Below are 26,317 nucleotides of genomic sequence, written 5' to 3'. Positions count from 1 at the left end.
AACCTAGTGTCTTATTTAATAGCTTTGACATAAGTTTCTGTGCTTTCATTTTGTCCCTTGTATGCTAACTTAACTTTTATCCACTTCGTGAATTATGTTTCAGTTACTAGGTAAGAGTAATCTGAGTGCAAGATGATATGCTTGCTGTTGATCCTTTCAACTTCAAAGAAAGCTGATGTCCAAACTTTCTTTGTTGATGCCCTGAATGGTAAGAATTAATTAGAACTTATTATAATTAACTTTATAGAAGAGAGGATTCTAACTTGTCCATTTCTTTTCACGCTGATGTGATTTTTAGTAGGCTGGATGACTATTTACAAAAACAGAAAAAAATGAATTATTGAGAAAACAATTTTTGCTCAAATAAATTTGATCATCAGCTGTGGAAGAATTTGAGCGATAGATTGATTATCAACTCAGGCAGTGTCCCTTCAAAGATCAACAAAAAGTGCCTTTCTTCTATCTCAAGCCTTAAGCCGATCTTTCTAATCAAAGGAGGTGAGATAGGTAACAAGTATCTTTCTTCCGAGTTGGCGTGATCGCAAGGAAGAAATCCTATCCCAAGCTTCTTACCTCCTCCAACTAATCAACTCTTCCAATGCAACTTCCAAGTTCCAATTCCAAATTCCGGCACCCTTGGAAAGTGTTGGACTGCAATTTCCCACATTAAATTCGATAAACTTCACCTGTGATTGAGAGAGATAAAAGAATTTGGTGATGATACATATAAATATATTCATTTATATACTTAAAATATAAAGATCCAACATATATGGCCTTGAAGAAGGAAATTAGCTGAATTGACCAAAGGCCAAAGTCTTCTGAGAAAATGAAGTCTTTAGTATTAATTGCTGAGTGGATGGAGAGTTAGCCTCTACTAAGTTGCTGGCTATAAAAAGAGGAGGGAATTCGTATATTATCAGCACAATATCAAAAAAGAAAGAGACATGAGCAAATTAAGCTTTAAAAAACTACTTACCGTTCTCCTTGTTGTCCAGTTCTTATGTGTTGTTGCTTCTGCCTCTGCTACTGAAGAGGCAAAAGCTCTCCTAAAATGGAAAGCTAGCTTTGAAAACCAAACAAAATCTAGGTTAACTTCGTGGACTCTGCTTTCTCCTAATGCCACCAACTCTGAGCCACTCACAACCCCGTGTGCTTGGTTTGGAATTTCATGCAATTTAGCTGGAAGTGTCATCAAAATAAACCTTACCAATTTCGGTTTAGATGGTACGTTGTATGACTTTTCAGCCTCCTCTTTCCCTAATCTTGAATATGTTGATCTTGCAGCAAATTCACTCTCTGGGGTTATCCCATCTCAGATTGGTAACCTATCAAAGCTCATTTATCTTGATCTATCCACTAATCAGTTCTCTGGAAAAATCCTACCTGAAATTGGTCTCCTAACAAATCTTCAGGTCCTATACCTTTTTGAAAACCAATTGAATGGCTCAATTCCTCCCAAAATTGGTCAGTGTCGATCTCTTAATGAGCTTGCCTTCTATAGCAATAGTCTAGAGGGTCAAATTCCTTCTTCTTTTGGTGATTTGAGCAACTTGGTTAGGTTATATCTTTACAATAATTCACTTTCAGGTTCTATTCCTGTAGAAATGGGAAATCTAACCAATTTGATCGAACTTTACTTGGATACCAACCATCTTACAGGCCTCATTCCTTCCAGTTTTGGAAATTTTAAAAAGCTTATTGTGTTGCATGCCTTTCACAATCAACTTTCTGGTCCCATTCCTGAAGAATTAGGAAATTTGAAGTGTCTTGAACGTCTCAGCCTTCATACGAATAATCTGTCTGGTTCTATTCCGGCATCATTGGGAGGCCTCATAAACCTCACCTCACTTCGTCTCTATGAAAATCTGCTTTCTGGTCCCATTCCTGAAGAATTAGGAAATTTGAAACGTCTTCAAAATCTCAGCCTTCATACAAATAATTTGTTTGGTTCTATTCCAGCATCATTGGGTGGCCTCACAAACCTCACCTCACTTCGTCTCGATGAAAATCTGTTTTCTGGTCCTATTCCTGAAGAATTAGGAAATTTGAAGCGTCTTCAAAATCTCAGCCTTCATACGAACAATTTGTTTGGTTCTATTCCAGCATCATTAGGTGGCCTCACAAACCTCACCTCACTTCGTCTCGATGAAAATCTACTTTCTGGTCCCATTCCTGAAGACCTTGGAAACTTGAAATCTCTCACAGTTCTAAATTTGGGTGTAAACCAATTAAATGGCTCACTCCCTGCTTCTTTTGGCAATTTAATTAACTTAAAAGTATTGTTTCTTCGTGACAACCAACTTTCTGGATCCATTCCTCAAGAAATAGGAAATTTCATGAAATTGTCAGTACTGGAACTAGACACAAACCAGTTTACCGGTCCTCTACCCAACATTTGCCAAGGTGGTTCACTTGCACACTTTAGTGCAAGCAACAATAATCTCACAGGTAACATCCCCAAAGGCTTGAAAAATTGCACAAGCTTGGTGAGAGTCCGTCTTGAAGTCAACCAACTCACTGGAGATTTAGCGGCAGAGTTCGGTATCTATCCAAAGCTAAGCTTCATAGACATAAGTCATAACAAATTCCATGGAGAAATATCATCTAAATGGGGAAGTTGTCCAAATTTAAGTTCCTTAATCGTGGGGAGGAACAATATCACTGGGACCATACCACTAGAGATTGGAAATGCAGCTCAGCTACATTCACTTGATCTTTCTTCCAACAATTTAGTTGGGGAGATTCCAAAGACATTAGGAAAGTTGACTACTCTTATTAAGGTCAACTTCAGTGACAATCAACTTTCCAGTGTCATACCTCCAGAAATTGGGCTACTGACTAATCTTGAGTCTTTAGACCTATCCTCAAACAAATTAAGCCAGGCAATACCAAAAAATCTAGGAAACTTAGTCAAGCTACACTACCTGAATTTGAGCAACAACAAATTTAGCCAAGAAATTCCAGTTCAGGTCGAGAAGCTAATTCACTTGTCTGAGTTAGATTTGAGTCATAATTCTCTCAGAGGAGAGATACCGTCGCAAATGAGCCATCTGGAGAGCCTGGAGCAACTAAATCTCTCCCACAATTCTCTTACTGGTTCTATTCCGAATAGTTTTGAGGAAATGAGGGGTCTGTTGTATGTTGACGTGTCCTACAATCAGTTGAAGGGTGTCATTCCTAAGAGCAAAGCATTTCAAGATGCTACTATGTTACAAGGGAACAAGGGATTGTGCGGAAATGTTCAGGGATTTCCCCCATGCGTACCTTCTATCACTTACAAACATAGAAATGGAGAGGTCAAAAAATTGGTGTTTTCAATTATATTCCCTCTTTTGGGAGTTCTTTTACTTGCACTCGGGGTTTACTTAATTTTGCAGAAAAGAAGGAAAAAAAAACCAGCAAAACAAAGCAGTGAGGAGGATGGAGAGCTTTTCTCAGTGTCAACTGTTGATGGAAGAATTCTATACAAAGAAATCATGGATTCAACCAAAGCTTTTGATGTTGAGTACTGCATTGGGAAAGGAGGATATGGCAGTGTTTACAAGGCCACGCTGCCATCAGCTAACATAGTAGCTGTTAAAAAATTTCACCCTTCACCAAATGTTGAAATAACACATCAGAAAGAGTTTTTGAATGAGATAAAGACTTTAATAGAGATACGACACCGAAATATTGTGAAGTTGTATGGCTTTTGTTCAAACCAACAACACTCATTTTTGGTTTATGAGTATCTCGAAAAGGGTAATTTGGCCACAATCTTGAGCAAAGAAGAAACAGCTAAAGAATTGAATTAGTGCAGGAGGGTGAATATCGTTAGGGACGTGGCTCATGCGCTGTCTTACATGCATCATGATTGCTCTCCTCCTGTTGTTCATCGAGACATATCAAGCAACAATATTTTGCTCGATGAGGAATATGTGGCTCATGTTTCAGATTTCGGCACTGCTAAGCTGCTGAAGATAGACTCATCCAATTGGACTGAACTTGTTGGCACATATGGATACATTGCACCAGGTACTATAGCTCATCCTGAATTGCCTAATTTTAATATATAACATAATGTTTGTATAATAACGATGCAGACTTTATTATTTTTCAGAGCTGGCTTATACGAGGAAAGTTACAGAAAAATGTGATGTGTATAGCTTTGGAGTGTTAGCAGTGGAAGTGATTAAAGGAAAGCATCCTGGCGATATCATCACCTCTCTATCGTCTCATTTAACAAATGAAAGCACGCTGGTGAAAGATATTCTGGACCAACGACTTCCACTTCCTCCTTCTGAAGTTGAGGAACAAGTGATGACCATTGTAAAGCTAGCAACTGCTTGCTTACATGTCAATCCACAATCTAGGCCATCCATGCACAAGATTTCTCAGATGTTAGATCAGTTCTACAGCCCTTTACAGTGTTAAATCCGGACAAATAAATTGTGCTGTAAAAGGTCAGGATCATGTAGAGGAAATGTGAGGTAAAAGCAACTGCTTCCACACAGTAAGTGTTGCCTAGTTTATAAGGTATTTATATATTTCTTCCCAAGGAATAAATGCTTATAAATAAATATGGACTTATATTATTTATTTACAGCATTGAACTCAACTCATAAAGTCTGTAGAAACCACGATTCTACTAGTAACAAGCCATAGTTTCATGCTAAAGCAGACTTATTGACTTGAATGAAGATAAAAAACAAAGCAACTCCAAGACAAGATTAATGAATAACGAATCAAAATTGCTGAAATTTTTTATTTCAGCGCACTAATTCAAGCAGTTAAAGCTTACATTGAGTTTCCAAAATATAAATAAAAAATTTTCAATCAGTCTCCTAGATGAACTGTTAAATTATATTTTATAAGCCAGTTGGAGTTTCTATAATCAATATAGTAATAAATAAAAAAAATTGAAACAACGTAAAGAAAAATGTTTCATGAAAATTCGTCGAATAATAGGACTAACAGTCAACGCAGAAACAGGAATATATGATAAACTCAGTTGTCACCTTCAAAATGGATATCCATTTCTATCAAACTCAACTATAAAGATGGACTGAAGAAAAATACACAAGACACCTTCAATCTGGACCGCATGCAGCTGAAACATGAAAGTGCAAGATTTTATTTGTGACAAAATTTATTCATATCAGACGTATTCTTGGAGTTTACAATCCGAAACTCTGATTCAGAAGGCCAACCCCGAGGTTTAAGGTCACTGTTTGGTTCTATTAGAAGATATTAAAGATGACAATTTCGATATGATTTTAGAGATCTCAATCCTAATAAAAAAGAGATTCTCCAATAGAAATAGAAAAGGAGATAAAAAAAACTCTGTAATTGGGAATGAGGATATATGTGTTCCTACCCCTTTCTCGCCCCACCCCTGTCCCTGTCCCTATCCTATCATTTTATATTAATATATTTACTTAAAATACTAACATATTTTTATAATATTAGATTATTTATGTTTTTCAAATTTATTTAGATTTTTTTTGTACATATTAAAGTAGTTAATATTTATATTTATGACATTTAAAATAGTTCATTGGTTTTAATTTTACTTAATTTTGTTATTTAATATATTTATATTATGTTTAGAGAGTACAAAAAAGAGATGGAGAGAAGATTTTTTTTTTTTACAAAAAGAAGACAGAGAATCATTTTCATCTTCGTAATGAAAATGGGTCAAGGACGAGTCCACATCCCTATCTCCGTCTCTATCCCAATATACGTCCCCATCCCCGTCTTCGTCTCCATCCCCCTCCCCGTCCCTGTGCCTTTCCCTTTCTGTTGCCATCCCTAGAAGACATGCATGGTTCCACTTATTCTTCCATTGTTCAATCACATCTTGGGCCCGTAACTGGTATGGAAAAGTCACACCAGGGCATCGCCACTTGCAAAGGAAGACAAGTACTTCCAAAAAAATGTAGCTCCGCGACACGCAAAACAAGACAAAGACCTTGAAGAGTGATTGAAACAGCAATAAGTGAGCTACGTCTGGAAAATGATATTTGTGGTGGACAGCACTAATAATTTTAAGACATTGGTCCCAGTTCAGAATATAATCTTTCCATTAAAGAAGTTAAAAAGAAACATAATCTTTCCATATCATTTTTATATTCTTAGAAAGAAGGATACTTTTGTCATCTCTTAAGAAAATCATCTCAGAATTGAAGAGGAAATAAACTACCGCACGGCATTTACCCAGATTAAATGTAAAAACTGCGGTTCCGACCGTGTGAAACATTATATATTAACAGTTCATATCAACAGGACAGAAAGAGGGTTGTCGTGGATTTTTCGTGCACACACTCAAAATTACAGTGTTCATGCCATAGTTTCATGCTAAAGCAGACTTATTGAGTTGAATGAAGAGAAAAAACAAAGCAGCTCCAAGACAGGATTAATGAATAGCAAATCAAAATTGAAGAAAGAAAATTGCTGAAATTGTTTATTTCAGAGCACTAATTCAAGCAGTTAAAGCTTACATTGAGTTTCCAAAATATAAATAAAAATTTTTCAATCAGTCTCCGAGATGAACTGTTAAATTATACTGTATAAGCCAGTTGGAGTTTCTATAATCAAAATTGTAATAAATAAATAAAATTGAAACAACGTGAAGAAAAATATTTCATGCAAATTCGTCGAATAATAGGACTAACAGTTAACGCAGAAGCAGGAATATATGATAAACTCAGTTGTCACCTTCAAAATGGATATCCATTTCTATCAAACTCAACTATAAAGATGGACTGAAGAAAAATACACAAAGACACCTTCACTCTGGACCGCATGCAGCTGAAACATGAAAATGCAAGATTTTATTTGTGACAAAATTTATTCATATCACACGTATTCTTGGAGTTTACGATCCGAATCTCCATTTCCAATCAACAACTGGCAGATCTATAGGACATACACGAACACATACTTCACAAGCAATATGTTTATCAAATTCAAAATGGATTCGACCACGGAAACGCTCAGATTCAGAAGGCCAACCCCGAGGCTTGCGCTCGCTGTTTGGTTCTATTGGAAGACATTAGAGATGACAATTTTGATTTGATTTTAGAAACTCCGATCCTAACGGGAAAGGGATTCTTCAATAGAAATGAGAAAGGAGACAAAAAAAATCTCTGCAATCAAAGACGAGAATACATGTGTCCTTGCCCCTTTCTCACGCCACCCTTATCCTCGTTCATGTCTTGTCGTTTTATATTAATATATTTACTTAAAAATATTAACATATATTTATAGTATTAGATTGTTTATGTTTTTTAAATTTATTCAGGTTTTTATTGTGCATATTAAAATAGTTAATATATTATATTTGTAACATTTGAAATAATAGATTGATTTTAATTTTGCTTAATTTTATTATTTAATATATTTATATTATATTTAGAATGTACAAAAAAACAAATTTTCCTACGAAAATGAGGAGATTTTTCTTTTGTGGGAAAAAGACAAAGAATCATTTTTATTTTCGTAACGAGAACGGGTTAAAGACAGGGATTGATATCCCTTCAATCTCCATCCCATCTTTGTCCTCGCCCCTATCCCGTCTCTCTCTATTGCCGTCCCAAGAGGAGATGGATGGTTCCACCCCCGTAACCGGTATGGAAAAGTCACAACTGAGCATCGCCACTTGTCAAGGAAGACAAGTACTTCCAAAAAATGTAGCTCCGCGACACGCAAAACAAGACAAAGACCTTGACGTGAGAATGAAACAGAAATAAGTGAGCTACGTCTAGAAAATGATATTAGTGGTGGACAGCAGTAATAATTTTAAGACAGAAAAAAAGATACTTTTGTCATCTCTTAAGAAAATCATCTCAGAATTGAAGAGGAAATAAACTACCGCATGGCATTTACCCGGATTAAATGTAAAAACTGCGGCTTCAACCGTGTGAAACATTATGCATTGACAGTTCGTATCAACAGGACAGAAAGAGGGTTGTCGTGGATTTGGGCATTATATGGATCTTGAAATTTATGGCTATAGAGCGGTTCTTATGCACTGAGTACTCTTCCAACTAGTAAACAAGGGGGAGTCGGGATAGGAGTTTCGGTTTAGGCTCAATGGGGTGGACTGCAGATTTAATTTCGTTGAATTTGAGTTGGTGATTGGGCTCAGATTTAATAGGAAGACAAATATTGATGAATATATAACGATGATAGAGACACGCACACACCCACATGTATAGCATTTTCCAGGAAAATTGTTGTTCTGGTTTTACTTTGATCTGAACATCAATAATTGTTCTACTTTGACAAAACAACAAATGTTACTTGTTTACGAGTAATGTAATTATTTTAAGTTCCAAATAATTAAAAAAAATCATATTCTTTCAAAAATCAATATGATCTTATCATCAAAAGCTTGAAACTATCAATGCCAACACAAACAAATAAAAGTTTGTGGTTAACATAGATATGGGGGCAAGATATTTACTTGGAATGTGATGAGTTCAAATTTAAACATGATTAACGTTTGTTGTGTTGAAAGGAAAATGATGAAGGAGAAGGTAATATAGTGAAAATGGTTTTTTTTTTTTTTTTGGTGCAAAACATGAGTTTTGCTTAAAATGGTATAACTCAACTTTTGTTACCAAAATTGGTGTAGTGGGAATGTTTCTGCCTATATTAATTAATTTCCCTATAAAACTAATAGTCCCTTATCTTTTATAACATCTCTAGTATGCACAAAGTTAAAGCCGAAGAGTGAGTTGTCAAAACAGTTATCAGAAACTAAATGTGACATATATACGTAAAAACATTTAATTGGGATATTGATAAAAATATTAAATTAAGAGAGATATTTTAACATATAAAACAATGTATAAAATATCAAATAATTTCATAACTTTTCATATACTAGATTTTAAACAAAATTTATCTTGTAACTTATATCACATAATATTACCTGTTCTCTCAATAATTTGACTAAAATTTCAAATCATATATCATATATACGCTTGATGGCCAGATTGGATAATAAAATATTTATAGCTCTTTTTATGTCATTTAATTTTTGGTGTTTTGATTGTTGATGTCTTTGAAACTAGTTGATGGCGTGAAATTGTGTTTTGGTTGTCCTGATAGGTTGAATTTGAATAAGGTTAACTTGATTTCAATTATAGGTTCAATTCAATCAAGTTCAAGAAGAGTTTGACTTAAAAAGCTCTATTTCAAACTCCAAACAAAAGGTTTTATATTATAAAACTCAAGTTTGTGTTAAAGGGTCTTGTTGACAGGAGAACAGGGTAGGGATGGAGATCAGAGATGACAAGTTGCACTTCCACTTTCTTGGATTGCCCACTTGCCATTAAGATAAAGGAAACAGAGAGAGTGAGAGAACTGTCATTGTTTTGATTAAGATGAATAAGTCTCAGAAATGAGATAAACTCAACCCTACGACTATAACGGGCATTTGCCATAGATTGTGAAATCAAATAAAGATACAATGGAGCAACACTTTTACAGTCACGATATTTTCCACTTTCTTCACGGATGCTTAAGCTCTATACTAATAATCCATGAGCCTTTATTTCCAATAGAGGTTAAGGCCCAAGTTCAAAATTGACCAAAGGATGGGCCGCAAATCAGTATACTATAAAGTCGTTCGCAAGCTTGGAACAATTGCAGGTGATATTCTTGAAAAGCTGCTTACCTGCTATTAGCAAGATGTCCAAAAGACCAGAAAGAAAATAAGAAAGCTATTTATGCTTTATTATCTAAATCTGAAATTTATTCGCAGGTTCTTCCATTTGTTTCTTCACGGCCTACCCAAGAATATACAGAAAAATATTTCAAGGAACAATCCAGCATGTGCTCACTTAATAAAGCTCCTAAAGGTTTGAATTTTTTTTGGTTGGACGGATTTTATTTCCTCCTTTGTAGGCCCTCCCAAGACAAGGTCCTTGTACACTGACTACCCTCAGCTCATGTGCTCACTTAATAAAACTCATTAAAGGTTTGAAAAGCCTGCAACTCCTCAAGCAGAAAGTATCTGGTTTTAGAAAAGCAGCAGAAATATAGCTAATAATGGTGCATAAACAACACTTGAGCCTACAAGTCCATGGTTCAAATGATTAGTTGAATTTACCTCTAATCAAATGCATAGGGGTCATCCGCATATGGATTCAGAGACCCTTCTGAAAACAAATCGCCTATGTTGGAAGGATGTGGATTAGCCCCTCCCTTGAATCCCTGCACAAGAAATTTAAGTACATGATGAACTTTGAACGGGCAGAACTGAGAAAAAAGGCTTGTGATTCCAACTTAAATGCTTATCCAATATCCAGAAATAATAAATCCCCACCATATGAATTAGTCGATCCAAACTCTAAGTTAAATGTTTGCAATTCTTTTTCAAAAGAGATTCTAGTTTACCATTTTCTTCTAACAAATTTACTATACATGAGTAAAGTACTCATCTTAATGCTACACATCTCAAGCTTATATCTCAACCGTTGTACCTCAAGTGATGTAACATCGATAAAGTGCTACCATATCATTTATCATATTAACATTAATTCACTTGGAAATCATAATTAAAGTTGCATCACTCAAGATGCAAAAGTTGAGATACAAACTTTTGTTTATCATTTTGGACGAGTTAGCATTATGCAAAACAGAGCAAAATTGTGTCCATAATTTACTAATCATTCTTGCAGATATTAATACTTAAAAGTATGACATTCTTGTAATCAGTTGCAGACTATAACAACCCTAATCATGGATGAAATTAGATTTTGGCACCAGACACATTCTAAGCCCCCTAAAAGAGGCTCAAACAAGAAAAGGAACCAAGAATGGAACTTACTTCGCTTTTACAATACTGTCAGCTTTCATAAAGTCAAGAGTTGAGAACCGGAACAATGAAGACTTGGACAACAGTTTGTTTTAAGGATCAGATTATGGCTTAGATGATTCACCTAGTTCTCTAGCCTCTATGTTCAACCACAGCATAAATAGTTCCAAGCATCATGCTTATAGGAAAAAGGGGTCCCAGACATATATAAGGTAAGGATATATAACCTATGCCTAATAAATAGATTAAAAAAGAAATTAAATCTGAAAATGATAGTTTAGCTTTTGGTTACCGTGACAATACTTCTTGGGGTGCGGGCTTTTGGTGTGTTCCTCTTCTTATGTTTCCTTGGATCCTGATGCAATACATGTAAGCATATATGACATCTAAATCATAAATTTAAGGTATATGTAGCAAAAGGGACCATTCTATCTCACATAAAAATATTGCCTGTATATAAATGAAGACTTTAAGGGACTCTATGAGAACCAAGCAATACCTCAAACATGACGGTACTTTTTCTTCGTTTTGTGATTGTTCTTCCATTAGTAGTTTCAACTTCGTATTCATGACGAGTAACCTGCCATACCACAAGGTGCGTCAATTTTTTTCGGCATCACAACATATATGACATAAATTCTTACTTGCTCAGAAAAGAATGAACAGAAGTAATTTACCTTCTTATGATGCTTTGGCATGCTCATGATGGTTCCTGTGTTTACATCTTCTAACAATTTTGACACTGGTGTTTGTGTCCCATCCAAGAAAGGTGTACCCTGTAAAAAATATTGAAAGACAATCTTAAATTGCTACTGTAACTTGGCAGGCTGAATATCAAAAGGGAATCAAAGTGATCAATAGATGGTGTCACCTTCTCTTCATTGGCTCCTCGTACGACACTATGCCTACTTATTCTTTGACCAACACCAGTATCTCTCATCTTGATTGATGAAATGGAGTAATCCTGCTATAAAACAAAGGCACCAAGCAGATAATGTTTTAGAAAATTCCAATATAATATCATTCATGTCCCATTCTGCTATGTAAAGATACAACAAGAAGTTCTGCAAGTTCAAGATCCTCAAAGGGAACTATGTAAGTTATGTTTTCCCATCTACCATGTAACTTATTATTGTGTTGCAATATATATTTCCATACAATTAAAACAGATTTTCCCACCTTAGCACATGCGAAAAATACGTATGGATATCAAAATGCATACAACCATATGTCTGGACTATGTGTATCAAAATACATACAGACATATGTTTGGACTAAAAACATCATAAGAGATAAAATTAAAAAAAATAAACTGATGGCATATAAGCAGTTAGAAAAGCATTTTTTCCACAACAAAGAGTGGGATCAAACAAAAAGGAAACCTTCTTTGAATTCACTTCTTGGTCATCTTGTGCTTTATCACTCATCACTCTCCACTGCAATTGCAATAGAGCTCTCTGCCTGTCTTCCTGTTGTATTATTTACAAACAAATTAATCCAAGGCATGCATAAGGCAGTTAGATATAGCAGTGTATGGAAACAAATACTTTGGACTTTTGAAGATCCAGCTCTTCTTGAAGCTTTCTGCATTCATCTTCATGCTGACACCTTAAAGCTTTCATCTGAACCTCATGTTCATTCCTGAGTGACGTGGTTTTCTGAATTATAAACAATTAGTTTGGGAATGGAGTCTTTACAATAAATGTAAACAACTCAAACTTAAATATGGGGTTGCATATACCTCTCCCAATTCTATTTCAGCTTGAAGTTGGATGCGCTTTAAATCTTCATTGTGTTCAGCTTTGAGATTCATATCCTTCCTATCATGCTCCTGCTGAATTCTAATGACCTACAGAAAGCAGACAAAAACTCAATTCATACAAATATGAGCTAGACATAAAAATTTAGTATGTAGGTTTTAATGAAGATCTACACATAGGTAAGTTAGTTAAAAAGGTGAAAACACTGTTCTAAGGAAATCAGCATTCTCCCACTCTGAACTGGTGCAACAATGATATGGTCACAGGGACAGGCTTTTTAGAAGTTCATAATTCCTGTCAATCAGTGACTACATATTCAGCAAGAAATCATAGTAAAAGTTGTGTAGCAAGTTGGCTAATAGCAAAGTTACAAACTCATACAATGGTTGTTATGCATAATGTGGGGAAAACATCATGCAAAATTATAAATAATATGGAACAAAATTCTATTGTGTATTAATATATAAGTTTTCTGATTATTGTATATATTACAATTATGGTGGAAAATAAATAAATATTGTGAGATAAGGTAACTTTGAAGCTACACTGCACCCCCTGTCACATATCATAACAAAATGCAGGTTACTAAAAAGAATTATATGCAGTAAGCAAGCAACCAAAAATTGGAGTTCGATTTTGCATAAGTTTCTTTGCATACAAGAGCCGCATGTTCCTCTTGAATATGCATCAACTGCAGCTTTGCCTCCTCTTTGCATTCTGCAAGTTTTTGGTCAAATTTTCTTTCCATTTCTTCAACAGCTCTATCTGCCTGAATATTAGAATGGGTGAGAAACATTAGTTACCGCAAAGAGTGTTGCAATAGTTGATAATCACAAGCAAACCTTTTCTATTTCCATATTAACAATATCCTGCTTCTCCACCTCATACTTCCTCCGGATGTCATTAATTGCCTGATTAAATCCCAAGCAATGTCAATCTATGTGTGCATGCCAAAATCTAAATTTTTTTATAAGTTACAGATAATCTATAGAAGACAAATTGTATGAGAAACCACCTGATCATTCCTTTGAGAAATTTCTTTCAAGTGCCTTGATAGCTCCAACTGTTTGCTCTCTAGCATAAGATCATATTGCTTCTTAGCTTCTGCTAGTTTACTGTCAGCAGCAGTGAGCAAAGCTAGATTCTGCAAAATTTAATATACAGGACTTTACAAAATACAAATGTTGAGAGAACTCCTTAATTTTAATGTGCTCTAAATAATTTCAGAACCTCTGTAATTTGATCTTTTAGCTTCTTTTCTCCATCCCTGTATTGCAGTAAAAGCTGTTCCTTCTCCTCCAGCATATCCTGAAGTTGGCCAACTTGTTTCTCCAAAGAATCTACATGCAGATCCCTTTTTTTACTCTCCTGTTGCAAATTAACTATTTCCACTTCTTTTTTCTGTATTTCTTCCTGTAATTTATCTGTATAACAGTTGTTTTCTGCTTCAATTGATGAAATTTTCATCGATAAATCTTGCTGCAAGACATAAGAAAATATATTCAGAACAATCATATGGCATGATAATTCAGCATATGTGAGTGAGAACAACTTGCAGACCATTTTATTCTCAGATGATCTAGAACTTTCTGACAATGTGTCGATTTCCTTTTCCATTTTGGAGACCAACGACTCTGTTTCAATCTTCTTTGATATCAGAGCTTCTGCTTCAGTCTCCAACCTCTGAATTTTCTCTTTAGCTAACTGGCATTCTTCTGAAAGCTGCACCATAACGGATTCGTGGGATTTCTGAAGTTCAATTATCTTATTATCCAACCCCTGGTTCACTAACCGTAAAGCATCTTTTTCAGATGTTATGCACAAGAACCTATCATGAAGTTGGTCATATTGCCCTTGAGCCTGCTTAAGAGCAAGGTCTCTTTCCTCTTGGATCAACTTATGACAAGAGTCATAAAGGGAGTTCAGCTGATAAAATTTTTCCATGAAAGTCAAACTTTGTTTGTCTAATTCAACCAACTGTCCAGCTGATACATGAAGAAAGCCTTCAAGATCTTTTACTTCCTGCAGTGATATAACTAACTTCTTCTCTAAGACATCATTGCTCATCTGAAGTTCACTCTTCTCTTTTTCCAACTTATCTTGAGTGACTATCAAAAGTTCAATTTTATCTTCCTTTGATCTTAACTCAAGGTGCAACTCTCCTAATTTAGAATTTAAACTCTCTATTTCCAGTTTATTGGCAGCTCCAGATGCTTCAAACTTCATTATCACAGCATCTGCAAGTAAGAAAAAAATTGTCATGGAAGAATGCCTCTCTTAGGAATTATAACTGAAACCAATAACACGTTGCAATAAAATAAAAACAGGTTAAGAGGCCGCTGAATACATTTATCTTTTCTGCCTCCCTAGAAAAGAACTAGTAAATAATGTCAAATTTTAAATCAAACTGCAAGAACGCACATCTTCAAAAGCTAATCCTAAATGCTGAGGGACCAACGAGAAGGCATATACCCCATGTTCATCTTTTACTTGTGCAGCATCAACTAGATCATAATGCATGCAATGTTAGACATATAGTTCATATATTCCCTAAATTACGAATCCTAGAATCATATGAGACTGTAATGAAGCAACAAAGTAGTTCTACAAAAATTGCAATCAAAATTTCTCACCTTAGCATCCTCTACCCACAGATATATTACAAATAACCAGTATGGTAATTAACCAAAGAAAATTATCAGCCTTTCGCAAATCACATGACAAATGAAACCTACAAACTAAGATAAGCAAGATGCTAACCTTTCTCCTCTATGATATTCGCTGTTCTGCATTGTTCATCTCTGTAAAGCTTATCCTTTTCCTGTCCCTCAATTTTCAGCTCCCTTATTTCCTTCTCGCCTACATGAGAATGTTTACAGAATGGCAAATCAAAGCACAGAAAAATCAAAATCTTCAACTTCATTTCAAACGGGTATGTAATAAACCACTATTTCCATATCCATAAAACTAGTAATGTTAAACCAGATGTTTGCATTTCAAATTGATCTTCAATATGAAGACTGGACAGTTGAAAAGAAAATTGGAAGGTACATCTTACGATCTCTGATTAGTTCCTCTGCAGAGCCTAATTTTAGAGATAACCCATCAATATGTTGTTTCAAGATGTCAATAGATTTCATGCTTGCAGATAATTTTTCTTCAAAAAATTCCTTGTCTTTTTCAGCTGTTGAAGAAAATAAAAAACAATCACAAACATAATTTAAAAGAAAGATGAAATAATTCAGTGACCCACAAAATACCTACCATTCTGAACCTGACCAGCTAAGTGTTGTAAAGTCTCAGTGAGTTGATCACACAGAGTCTTGGTTGAAGAGAATTTAGACTCCAGTCCTTTCCAGAGCTTCTCATCTTCTTTCTGCTTTACTTTAAGCTTAGCATTCTCGTTGAAAGCATTCTGCAACTTTTCCTCCAATTCATGGATATGCTCCAGTGATTTCTTTAGTTTAGAGTTCTGCATTTATTAAATTTTGATTATCAAATTACCATTTAATTTCAAGTCATCTAGGTTTTGCGGACATTTGTCAATAATAAAGTCGATATCTAATAAAGTAAAGCGAAAAAAGGTATACAATGAAATAAGATTAATTTTGTATTTATGTTGTGTAGAAGTAATAAAAACATACGTTGAATTGATGCACAGTAGTACACTGATTCGTATACATCAATTCCTTTGAAAATTTTATACAAGAAGATTAAAAAAGGATACGCATTTATGTTACCGCCATTTCCAGATCAGTTTTCACCGAAGCTTGCTCTTTAACCAATTTTTCTGCAATCGAACAAAGCAACAACAATAATACATCAAAATTGACTAAACTACTCAATCATTCAACAACCAAAAACCATAATTAAGTAATAAAAAAAACCTGCAGTGAGCTTCAAATTCGAGAAACTTCCTGATGTAATTGAATCTGAAGAAGGACGTGAAGAGATAGCGAAGGTCTTAGCAGTTCCAGATAGAGATTTCAGCTGATCCAAGCTCTTAATGCTTTGAAACCCTAGCTTCTGCATTTTCAAAATCGACTGTAGATTGTATAAACAAAACCTTAAGAATTTGATCTCTGTCTGTCAGTTAACTTTCTCTTTCTGAAATTTGGAGTTTTTCAAGTGGAGAGCTAAAAATGAATTGGGCGCCAAAAAATGGAATTTATAGCTGTAGTGTGACTATCACGTGAGGTAGTTAATCGTTGATGGAATTATTCGGTGCGGTGGACTCTACTGAATTTACAGAATGAATGGATGACGTTCTGAAATCTGCTGTTGGGATTCGCTTCAATACAGATCAAATAAACCGAGTTTATGTCACAGATTAAACTTACTTTTATAAAAGTCATCCAGTTTAATTTGATTTAAATATTTAAATTTAAATTGAATAAAAAATTAAATTATTTTTAATCAAATTTAAATTTAAATTTATTAATTTTAAATAATCTTTTTTAAATTCAAATCAATCTTAAATTAAATCTCATACATATATCATCTTCTCATGTTTGATCCTTCAGGCATTGACCTAATCTGACTTTCATACTTTAGAAACCTGTTTTTGGTTATGACATGATATTTTCCAGTCATATTCTCTATTACATTGCATGGTTGTAACAGAAATTATTACCAGATAACGTATCTCTACTGCCTCATATTTTAACCAGAGAACTTGATTCAATCATTTATTCATTATTAAATGGCACTTCAAGTTACATTTTGCTAATAAATTCACTAAAAGCTTCCAATGCAGCCACTGACGTCGCTGGAAATCCATGCTCAAACTTGCCACTTAAAATCTCTGCTCGTTTTTTCATCTCCTCGTCACCCATCACACTCTCAATTCCCTTTACTATATCATCTTTCTTAACTATCTCTGATAAATCATCGGCAACCATACAACCAATCTTAAGACGACTCACCACCAACTTGGCATTAAAAAACTGGTCACCCCTGATTGGCCAAGCCAAAAATGGGATCCCACGTCCGATTGCCTCCATCGTTGAATTCCATCCACAATGTGATAAAAATCCACCCGTTGATTTGTGGCTCAGAATCATTAACTGTGGTGCCCAACCGTATATAATCAAACCCCTATTACCGACTCTATCATCTAAACCCTGAGGAATGTGTGCTTCCGACCCAGGTTGTACGACCCAAATGAACGGTCGGGTCGATTCTTCTAACGCACCGGCCAATTGTTGATATTCTTCCGTTGTGGGACCGACTTCACTGCCAAACGCAACGTATGTAACCGATCCATGTGGCTTCGAATCCAGCCACTGGATCACATTCTGATCTGTCAAACTCGACTGGCGCTTTTGTTCTCCTATCTCTCGGTCACGGATCAACAGTTCAGAGGATTTCCAATACTGTTCAGGCAGTAGTGGTCCCACACCCCAAGCTGGCAAACCCATCTGACCACCTATGTACTTAATAAAGGGACCGTCAATATCATCACACGTGTTGAACATCAATGCGATTGATCCTTCAATTCCTGGAACCCACCGTGGCATATCACCGGGTTTTGGCGGACCACCGGGTTTTCGTTTAAGATCCGAGTAGGTTAATGCCATTTCTTCTGGTAACCCCGGAACGACCCGAGTTTCGCCGGATGTGATATTAGAAGCTTGAATCTTCCACGCGCCCCACTCCATGGCGGCAGCACATGCACCGAAAGTAAAAAGACTGATAACCGGTATATTGAATTTTGAAAAAAGGGCTTTGGTCCAGCCCATTTGGAAATCAACGATTGCGCATAGAGGCGTGGGCAAGTCGGGATTCTCAAAGCAGTTTAGTAGGTGCGTCTCGAGATCCTCAGCACACTGCTGGCGTAGTGGGTCGGATCCAGGCATGGGTCGGCCAGAGGAGGTAAGCTGAACTATTTGGGAGCGGGGCCGTTGCAAGAATGAGGGGGGAATGGCAGAAGCGAAAATAGAAGGAAAAAGGAGGGTAGTATGGTAATTCATGGAAGAAATATGCTTGCAGAGCTCCATGCATGGGTGGAGATGGCCCAACCCATAACCTGCCACCACGCAAATCTGACCTTCCATTTTTATTAATTTATTGTGGAAGACGATGGAGGACACAGAGGAGGAGTCTTTGAGTTTGACTGATGGATCGGACGAAGCTTGAGTGAGAGACTAAAGAGTGAAGATAATGAAAGCTGAACCGTGAACTCTTTAATTAAGGTTAAAAGAGAGAAGGAAATTGACAGATTGGAGTCAAATATTATAACTGACCTTCGGTGTCATCGAATCGCGTTGGGTGATTTTAGTTCAGGTTTTGTTATTTTTAAATTTAATTTGATTTAAATTAAAATTATATTAAAATTTTTTAATTTTAATTTAATTTTTAAATATTTAAATTAATTTGATTTAATTTAAAATGGTGAAAAGTTCTTTATTGTTTTCATTAATAAAAATATTTTTGTAGTTTTAATTTCTTAATTAAATTACTCTAACATACTATTAATAAAACATATATTATAACATTTTATCTTATTTATAAATAGTCTAAAATTATATGTTAAAATTTTTAAAATACATTAATAATCTAACTAAATATATTGTATTTTATAACTTAGTAATAAAATAAAATATTTAAATAAAAATAAAAAATAATATGAGTAATAATAATTATATGTACTTTATAAATATTTTAACTGTTATTGATATTATCTTTCAACAATTCTGTAATTTTTTCTTAACAAATTCTATTAAAGTAACTTTTTTTAAAATATTTAAATTATATTAAATTATTTTTATATAAATTTAATTCTATCTGATTTAATTTTGAGTTATATTAAATTGATCTAAAATTAATTTTTATTTAATTTTTTTGTATCATATCATACCAAATTAATAAATTGTGTTAAAAATGGTCACGGCATCAAGTACAATGAAAGATGCAATTAACACGCTTAATTCTTCCTCAATAAATAAGGACAAAGTAAATAAGGGTGTCTTGATCATTTAATGTGTATTAAAAAACGGTGGAAATTTAAAGAATTAAAAAAAAAAAAATGGATTCTTGTTTCATTCACTCCCACTCTGTAATGCCTTCCACCATTTTCATCTTTTTTTTCTCAACTTCACACATTTTTCTTAGTTTTCTTCATTTTTCCTTCAATTGGCTAATAATTCCAGAGTTAGAGGTACACTTCCTGCCCTTGATTTATAATTCAATGTTATTCATTCATACATTGCACATGCCTCCTACATGGGTATCTAACCGTTTTTATTATCTAATTAAATGCAAAAACCTAGAGTCACTTAGATACTACTTCAAGAGGACTGTAATCGGTGTGTGCAAAATATCAAAAAGCCTTTACATGACATGAAGGGCAAGTTGTAACTATTGCTCTTTAATATTTGTCCAAAAGAATTCTTTCCACACACGTTTGTTGAATTCCCAAAGTAATTTGTTAAATATTTATAATTTAAATTTTTATTTATAGATTATTAAAATTATTAAAATTAATTAGTTTTAAAAATAAAATCATTATTTTATTAATTATATATTAAAAATAATAAAATTTTATTTTATTTTTCTATTTGATTTAAAAAACTAACAATTTCTTTTTATGATTAAACTTTAAAAAGGTACATCTTCCTTTGGTAGGTTTAAGGTTCTCCGGTGAAATTCCTTCGATGATTGGACTCTTTTCTCCCCCTTCTCTAAACAATGCATTATCTAACATTTTTGTCTCTAGCCAAAAAAAATCGTTTTTGTTTAGAGATTAAAATGTTGTCATAAAGAGAGATCCAGAGAACCGTTATTGTGATCATCGGACAGAAAGAGGCTGAAGAAATGGAAATCTAATTGAAAAAAAATATAACTTTATAAAGTTTAATTTGAAAAAAAATTATTAATTTTATAAACTAAAGAAGAAAAATAAGTAAATGATGAATTTACTAATCAATCTAACTGATTCTGAAAATGAGTTCGGGTTTTTAATATTTACCAAACACCAATTTGGGGATTCATTGGGTGGAATAACTCTTTTGGCCTTAATATTTTTCGTTCTATTTCTATTTCTGCAACATTAACATGGAAACCTTCTCCCTGTCTCAGGGCAAACTAGAGCACCGTCTTCCAGATGCAGCTCCAATAGCGCGCGGTGGAATTTCTTCAAGAACTCCTCGGACTCAAGCAACGCCGACTCTGGTGCCCCGTGGGGCAGCTGGGAATAACCCGTTGAGCGGGACGCATCAACAAGTGCCTTCCACTCGCTCTTCGGCAACATGTTCTTGAGAAAATCAGGATTGAAATCGATCCGCTTCAATGCGTAGAGGGAAGCCGCTTGTCACTCCTTTGATATTGGATGATAGCATGTTGTGAGTTGATAGCCTCATCTTTTCCTCTCTCTCTGTGAAGAAGACTCGTGGTGAGCTGGTTTCAGAGCGGCGTAATGGTGCTGTGTTGCCTCAGCAAGTTTAGTTAGCACCTGGAGCTTAAAGGGTCAAGTTACAATTTCCCACCCGAACTCTGATGAACTAACTTTTCCACACCAAATTTCCACTTCTTCACTTTCGTCAAACCCATGGACTCTATTTCCTTTCCAACTTCTCCTTCCCAAAAACCAGCCTCATCTTCTAAACTTCAATTCTGTGGGCTTAACCATGAGAATGAGCTTCTAACTTGAGTTTTAATTAAACTAATAATCAACTTTCATTTTATTCTTTCTCCCTCATCCTCCTATAAACAGAGGATAATATGATAATCATGAAATAGAAGAGAACTTACGCTGACCATGCAGTCATGAAACTGCAACTGAATAAGGGCAGGCGCAATAGTTGGGTCACTAAGGAGGAACTTCATTGTCACTACAACTGTAACGATCGACTCAACATTGGCAAAACCGACATTTTACTCTAGAAAATCTGACCCCAAGTGCTCCATGGCAATGACCTGTAAAGTTGACAAAAAAATCGAGCCAAGGGCCAGAGCAAATGCGTCCATTTTAATTGATAGAACAGGGAAATACAAATTTGATATTAAAGAATAAGTCATTAATAATATCATAAAACTAAACTTCACAATAGAATAAAACATCCCTATAGGAAAACAAAAAATCTTGGTAGAGACTTCATGAATCATATATCCCGGGCTTGCGTAGGTGTCAACGAAATATGTCGTCAAGCTGAAATGTTTGGTATCCCTGTTGAATGAGTTTGAGAGACTCTGAAGGTTAAAGTTGTTTGGGTTGTTGAATTGCACCTAGGTACATTCATTCCTAGAGTGGGCAAGTGGAAAATAAAATTTTCAAATTAAAAAGGTGAAAAGAAATATCATTTCATAAGTTCCATGGCAATTGACGATTGGGTCATTGACATCTGACTAGAGTGGGCTGGGTCTCTGGGCAGACTAATGACTAATATTATTGGTACGCATGGGCAAGTCTGCCTAATCCTAAACTTAAACTGAATTTATGAAAATTAATTAAGCGTACAACCATAGTTTTGATTCAAACAACGTGACACAATTGTGGATAATTTAGAGATTAGTATTTTTTGATATTGCATTATACTGTCTATCGGAAGCTTAAGGATCCAAAGACAGATCCCATTAGATATGATAAAGTATGACAATCCTTTGAGATAAAAAATCCCTATACTGTTAATGACCTGATAAGACCGTGTAAATATTATTTTTTGTTTATTTTTAAACTATTAAAATTAGATGTTAAGCCAACACATCAAGTGAACCCTTAAAATTAAATATATATATTCGAATTTAACAAAAGCATATTTTTTGTTTAAGGGGCCCGAAAACTAAGTCTGTATTAAGTTATGAATAATGTTATTTACATATGCACTTTTAGGTACGTAATTAGGTACACAAATGATGTATCATTATATGATTAAATGATTTTGAATTTAAAATAATATAATTATATAACATTTAATCACATAATAATACATAATCTATATATTAAAATATATATTCGCATAGTTTTATTATTAGTTTATTATTAATGTCAAGCAACTATATCCAACAAATTCATATTCAATATTCATGTTGATTATTAAAAAAATTCATTTAACCATATTAGTCACTTATTTTTATATCAAAGTTTGGTAGCATGTTTGGTGATCATCTCAAATCTTGTTTCTTGTTAGACGTCATATAAAATCATATTTGACTAACCAATAGAAGAATATATATTTATATTTGTATAAATATATTGAATCTATAAGTGTAAAGATTGAAACTTATATTATACAAAAAAATAATCTATCACACTTATATATCACTCACTTATATTGTTTTTATTTGATGTGAGACTCTTTAGTTTTCAATATCTTCCTTTAAGTATAACCACTATAGGCTATTAGGTTAGCTATTTGGTTGGATACATTACTACTTGGTATCCAAAATCACTTTAGGTTATTAGATCAACCCATTTGATATCTATGATCATTTTATATTGTTAGATCTATCTATTTGGTTTTAAACTCTAATACTATCTATAAATATATTAGATATATAAGTAAAAAGATCGAAATTCATATTATACAAAATCAATTAGTTTGTGTTAAGATTCAATCTATCATACTTATATATCACTTATTTATATTATTTTTATTTTTATATAAAACTTTTAATCTCCAACAATATTGCTGAATTTGTCGTGTATGTGTGTGTATATACATATATAATTGGAGCTGAATGTCTAATTAATGTAAGGCAGATATTTTCTTAAGAACTGTTAAATAAATATCGTTTTCATTCTCTCCCGTTTAGGCTGAAGTGCGCCACCAGTGATGTCAATGGCAATGCCAAGCCAAACGTAGAGCCGTAAGGATATGGATTTCAGAATACAACCAGTGGCATTCGACATATCAATCCCTACGCCTAGATAGTTGATGGGAAGTATTAGTTGGGAAACTGACATTAAATACTCTCAAAAAACCCCATTAAAATTTTACTAATTTGTCACTAGCTAGACCACTATTTGATAAAGATATCAATCTTAGACTTCCTTATTTATTAATTTTTCAATATTATCTTAATAAATATTATCTAATGTATTAAAAAGCTTTCAACAATGGTGTCAAACCAGACTGAGCAAATAAAAAACTTATAAAAATGCAGAGATCGATGCGAGAGTGAAGAGAAAGACAGCCTTAAGATTATCATTTTGCTTTATTTTTTCCTCTACTCTTCTCAATATATTTTGTATTGACATTGCTTCAAATGGGTGGACGTTGGCTACAACTTTCTTCTTTCTGATTTACTGTTTCAGGTATGATACTGGTTGGCTATGCGCTCCTATTATTCCGCGTTAGCTCTGTCCATTGTTATATGGAAATTATTGCCCAAAATATCAACCTTACATACAAAATTACCATACATATAAACATTTAAACATTTTTATCATAAATTAAGAAAAATTTTAAAAACACCCCTCGTTTTACCCAGTGCTTTTGGTGGTTACTATTTATGTATGAATTTTGACCTCGTTATTATTTGATTACATAAAAATTTTTGCACTTCTATCATTTTTTACGAGTTTTTTTTTTTTGTCCAAGCAAAAATATTAAGAATAAACTCAAATCCTAAATTGTTGATAGTTAGAGTTTTTAGTTAAATCTAGGGTTTGGTAAGTGATAATAAATGGTTTTTAGTAGAAAACTCAAATTTTAAATTATATATCTATGGAAGAACAGATTAGTGATCATGTCAACCTACTTTTATCCAAAATTGAATACGAAGGTAATTTATATATTATACTATCTTTGTAATATAAATATTTGGCTGTGGGCTCCTGTTATTCCACGTCAGCTCTGTCCATTGTTAAATGAAACATATAGTTTTGATTATAATATATTATATTTTCTTTTATTTCTCTATTATAATTAATATATAGATACCTTTTTAGTCTATATTATAATTGTATATATTGTACAACTTTTCCATTAGTAAAATTTAATTCACAATTGTTCATCCATAAGTTCGAATTTAATTATATAATTTGGCAGCCTGAGTTTGACCTGATAATCAAAGTTACATGAAATCAAATGACAGAAATCTTGACAATTTATACATATACGTGGTGTATACATATGAATCCATCCTCTTTTTTTTATTAAGAGATGGATTAGGTCTAAGTGGGTCCTACGCCTCTGGAAGAGCAACAGATCATCAATCAGCCTCGATGAGCTTCTAAATAAGCGAAGTAAAAAGTCAACTAGGTTTTCTTGAGATTTCTTTGATCTCCATAGTCTTAATTAGGTTACCCATGAGAGAGATTTAATCAAATAAGTCATCAGCTTCTGAAACATCTTCTAACTGTTTCCACTTTTTCATTACCCTGTCTGTGCGACAACCTTCATTTGCTTGGTGAACCATTCAACGTTGTTCAACATTAATTAAGGCCCTAAATTAATATATGTCTTAATAAAAGACCAAATACAGATTTAAAAAAATAATAATAACTGCTGAGTCGATTTCAACAGTAGTGGGGAATTAATTTCTTCTTGGTCGACAGCTCACAGGAGGAAATTTTTTGAGTAAAATGCGTTGCATGTCTTGCAGATAGAGAGACATATATATCTAATAAAAGGATTATTATTATTTACTAGGCAATTGAGGGCAGTAAGTAAGTGAGTAGATGCATTGGTTAGTGACCCATTAAAACAAGCAAATCAGTTTGTTAAGCTGAACCTTGAAACAAAATTTGGTTCGTATATTAAAATGAAATTATCTGAAACTGAAGGTGACATCATTTCACCATTTTTTCAAAACTATATTTGGTCTACTCAACAAGGAACCTCGGTTGAACTCTCTCTCTGTCTCTCTCTCTTTCTAGTTTCTCCATCTGTGTTTAAACCGTTTATTAACTATTGAGAGGAAGGAGATATGAAATAATATGGGGCTTGATGCATATGATTAAAAGAAAAAAGAATGAATAAAATAAGAAGGAAAATGGTCAACATCATTCCTGTGGCTGTTGGCATTTGATTTTGACAGTAAATTAAGTTGACAAATAAAATAATAAGAATTTAGTAGGTTTGAAAGATTGTCGTTTAGCTTATGGAATAAGTAAACACCATCGAATACTCCAAAACAAAAATGAAAGTCAGAGTTTAAAGCATTCACATTAGTCAGCAATATCTCGGGATTAATGGCTGAGTTTGTTAATCACTGCTTTTCTCAACTATGATTAATGAAAATTACTTCGAATCATTCACGGTGTCTCCTTGCGAAGGTAAAACATGTCAAGAGCTCAACCCAGTAAATCATTTTCTTTGGAAATTACTTGCCTAATGAATAGCTAATTCTGTCCAAGTATAGTTTCCACCATAAAACAATACATATCAATTTTAAATATATAAAAAGATATATATTTAATATATGTCATTATATAATCAAATAATTTTAAATTAATAATAATATAATATTTAATTATATTATAATACACATAAATATATATTTATTTATATATTTAAAATAAATATATAATAGTATTGCGTATACTCCCTAGAGCACAAATGACCCGACCAATTACATAAAATTTGGTGTGGCAAATTAATTTCATGTCGTAACTGATACCCACTTTCTGTTTAATAACAATTTTCACACTTAAACTTTAAAAGCAATATGTTTCCTCCTTTACTCCAATTTTTTTCATAATGATATATGAGAATTAGTGGTATGACTTGGCTTTTACTTGTTTTTGCAAAGTCTCTCTTATATTATTTGCACTTTAACCACTTTTTTCATTCTAAATATAATG

General features: G+C 33.8%; 4 protein-coding genes and 1 long non-coding RNA gene across 6 annotated transcripts; 2 read left to right on the top strand and 3 right to left on the bottom strand.

Annotated features, from left to right (window-relative positions):
• Positions 1-254: 254 nt before the first annotated feature.
• On the bottom strand, positions 255-1,088 carry LOC123229852. The gene is made up of 2 exons (XR_006504946.1): positions 980-1,088; positions 255-686 (listed from the first exon to the last, which is right to left on the bottom strand). It is a non-coding gene; the product is annotated as an uncharacterized LOC123229852 (long non-coding RNA).
• On the top strand, positions 914-4,587 carry LOC123229849 (probable leucine-rich repeat receptor-like protein kinase At1g35710). Its single transcript, XM_044655837.1, has 2 exons — positions 914-4,017; positions 4,103-4,587. Exon 1 carries the CDS (start codon positions 948-950, stop codon positions 3,795-3,797), a length of 2,850 nt encoding a protein of 949 aa, XP_044511772.1. The 5' UTR covers positions 914-947; the 3' UTR covers positions 3,798-4,017; positions 4,103-4,587.
• On the top strand, positions 3,846-4,416 carry LOC123229650 (MDIS1-interacting receptor like kinase 2-like). Its single transcript, XM_044655570.1, has 2 exons — positions 3,846-4,017; positions 4,103-4,416. The coding sequence occupies exons 1-2, from the start codon at positions 3,846-3,848 to the stop codon at positions 4,414-4,416; spliced, it is 486 nt and encodes a 161-aa protein (XP_044511505.1).
• A 5,114-nt stretch (positions 4,588-9,701) lies between the features above and the next one.
• On the bottom strand, positions 9,702-16,858 carry LOC123229850 (synaptonemal complex protein 2-like). 2 transcript variants are annotated; one of them, XM_044655838.1, is made up of 19 exons: positions 16,458-16,858; positions 16,311-16,360; positions 15,835-16,042; positions 15,629-15,754; positions 15,331-15,429; positions 14,131-14,807; positions 13,801-14,049; positions 13,586-13,714; positions 13,413-13,481; positions 13,229-13,339; positions 12,552-12,659; positions 12,358-12,468; positions 12,193-12,279; positions 11,682-11,777; positions 11,488-11,586; positions 11,310-11,390; positions 11,103-11,165; positions 10,103-10,206; positions 9,702-9,981 (listed from the first exon to the last, which is right to left on the bottom strand). In XM_044655838.1, exons 1-18 carry the CDS (start codon positions 16,600-16,602, stop codon positions 10,105-10,107), a joined length of 2,610 nt encoding a protein of 869 aa, XP_044511773.1. In that variant the 5' UTR covers positions 16,603-16,858; the 3' UTR covers positions 9,702-9,981; positions 10,103-10,104. The 2 variants fall into 2 exon arrangements, with proteins under 2 accessions (XP_044511773.1, XP_044511774.1); XM_044655839.1 differs by having other exon boundaries at positions 11,682-11,774; positions 16,458-16,857.
• A 387-nt stretch (positions 16,859-17,245) lies between these two features.
• On the bottom strand, positions 17,246-18,747 carry LOC123229851 (UDP-glycosyltransferase 73C4-like). Its single transcript, XM_044655840.1, has one exon. The coding sequence runs from the start codon at positions 18,624-18,626 to the stop codon at positions 17,286-17,288; it is 1,341 nt and encodes a 446-aa protein (XP_044511775.1). The 5' UTR covers positions 18,627-18,747; the 3' UTR covers positions 17,246-17,285.
• Positions 18,748-26,317: the final 7,570 nt, after the last annotated feature.

The sequence above is a fragment of the Mangifera indica genome, chromosome 11 (genome assembly GCF_011075055.1).
Source record: "Mangifera indica cultivar Alphonso chromosome 11, CATAS_Mindica_2.1, whole genome shotgun sequence".
Taxonomy (NCBI): domain Eukaryota; kingdom Viridiplantae; phylum Streptophyta; class Magnoliopsida; order Sapindales; family Anacardiaceae; genus Mangifera; species Mangifera indica.
This window is presented reverse-complemented; position numbering and strand designations above follow the sequence as displayed.

Excerpts from the sequence above, each read along its gene's own strand:
- LOC123229850 (XM_044655838.1), bottom strand. The coding sequence starts at position 16,602 with ATGCAGAAGCTAGGGTTTCAAAGCATTAAGAGCTTGGATCAGCTGAAA. Across the intron at positions 13,340-13,412 it reads TTAATATGGAAATAGAAAAG|GCAGATAGAGCTGTTGAAGA; the intron begins GTTTGCTTGTGA and ends TCTAATATTCAG. Across the intron at positions 12,660-13,228 it reads AAGAGGAACATGCGGCTCTT|GTCATTAGAATTCAGCAGGA; the intron begins GTATGCAAAGAA and ends TGCTTTCTGTAG.
- LOC123229849 (XM_044655837.1), top strand. The coding sequence starts at position 948 with ATGAGCAAATTAAGCTTTAAAAAACTACTTACCGTTCTCCTTGTTGTC.
- LOC123229851 (XM_044655840.1), bottom strand. The coding sequence starts at position 18,626 with ATGGAAGGTCAGATTTGCGTGGTGGCAGGTTATGGGTTGGGCCATCTC.
- LOC123229650 (XM_044655570.1), top strand. The coding sequence starts at position 3,846 with ATGCATCATGATTGCTCTCCTCCTGTTGTTCATCGAGACATATCAAGC. Across the intron at positions 4,018-4,102 it reads ATATGGATACATTGCACCAG|AGCTGGCTTATACGAGGAAA; the intron begins GTACTATAGCTC and ends ATTATTTTTCAG.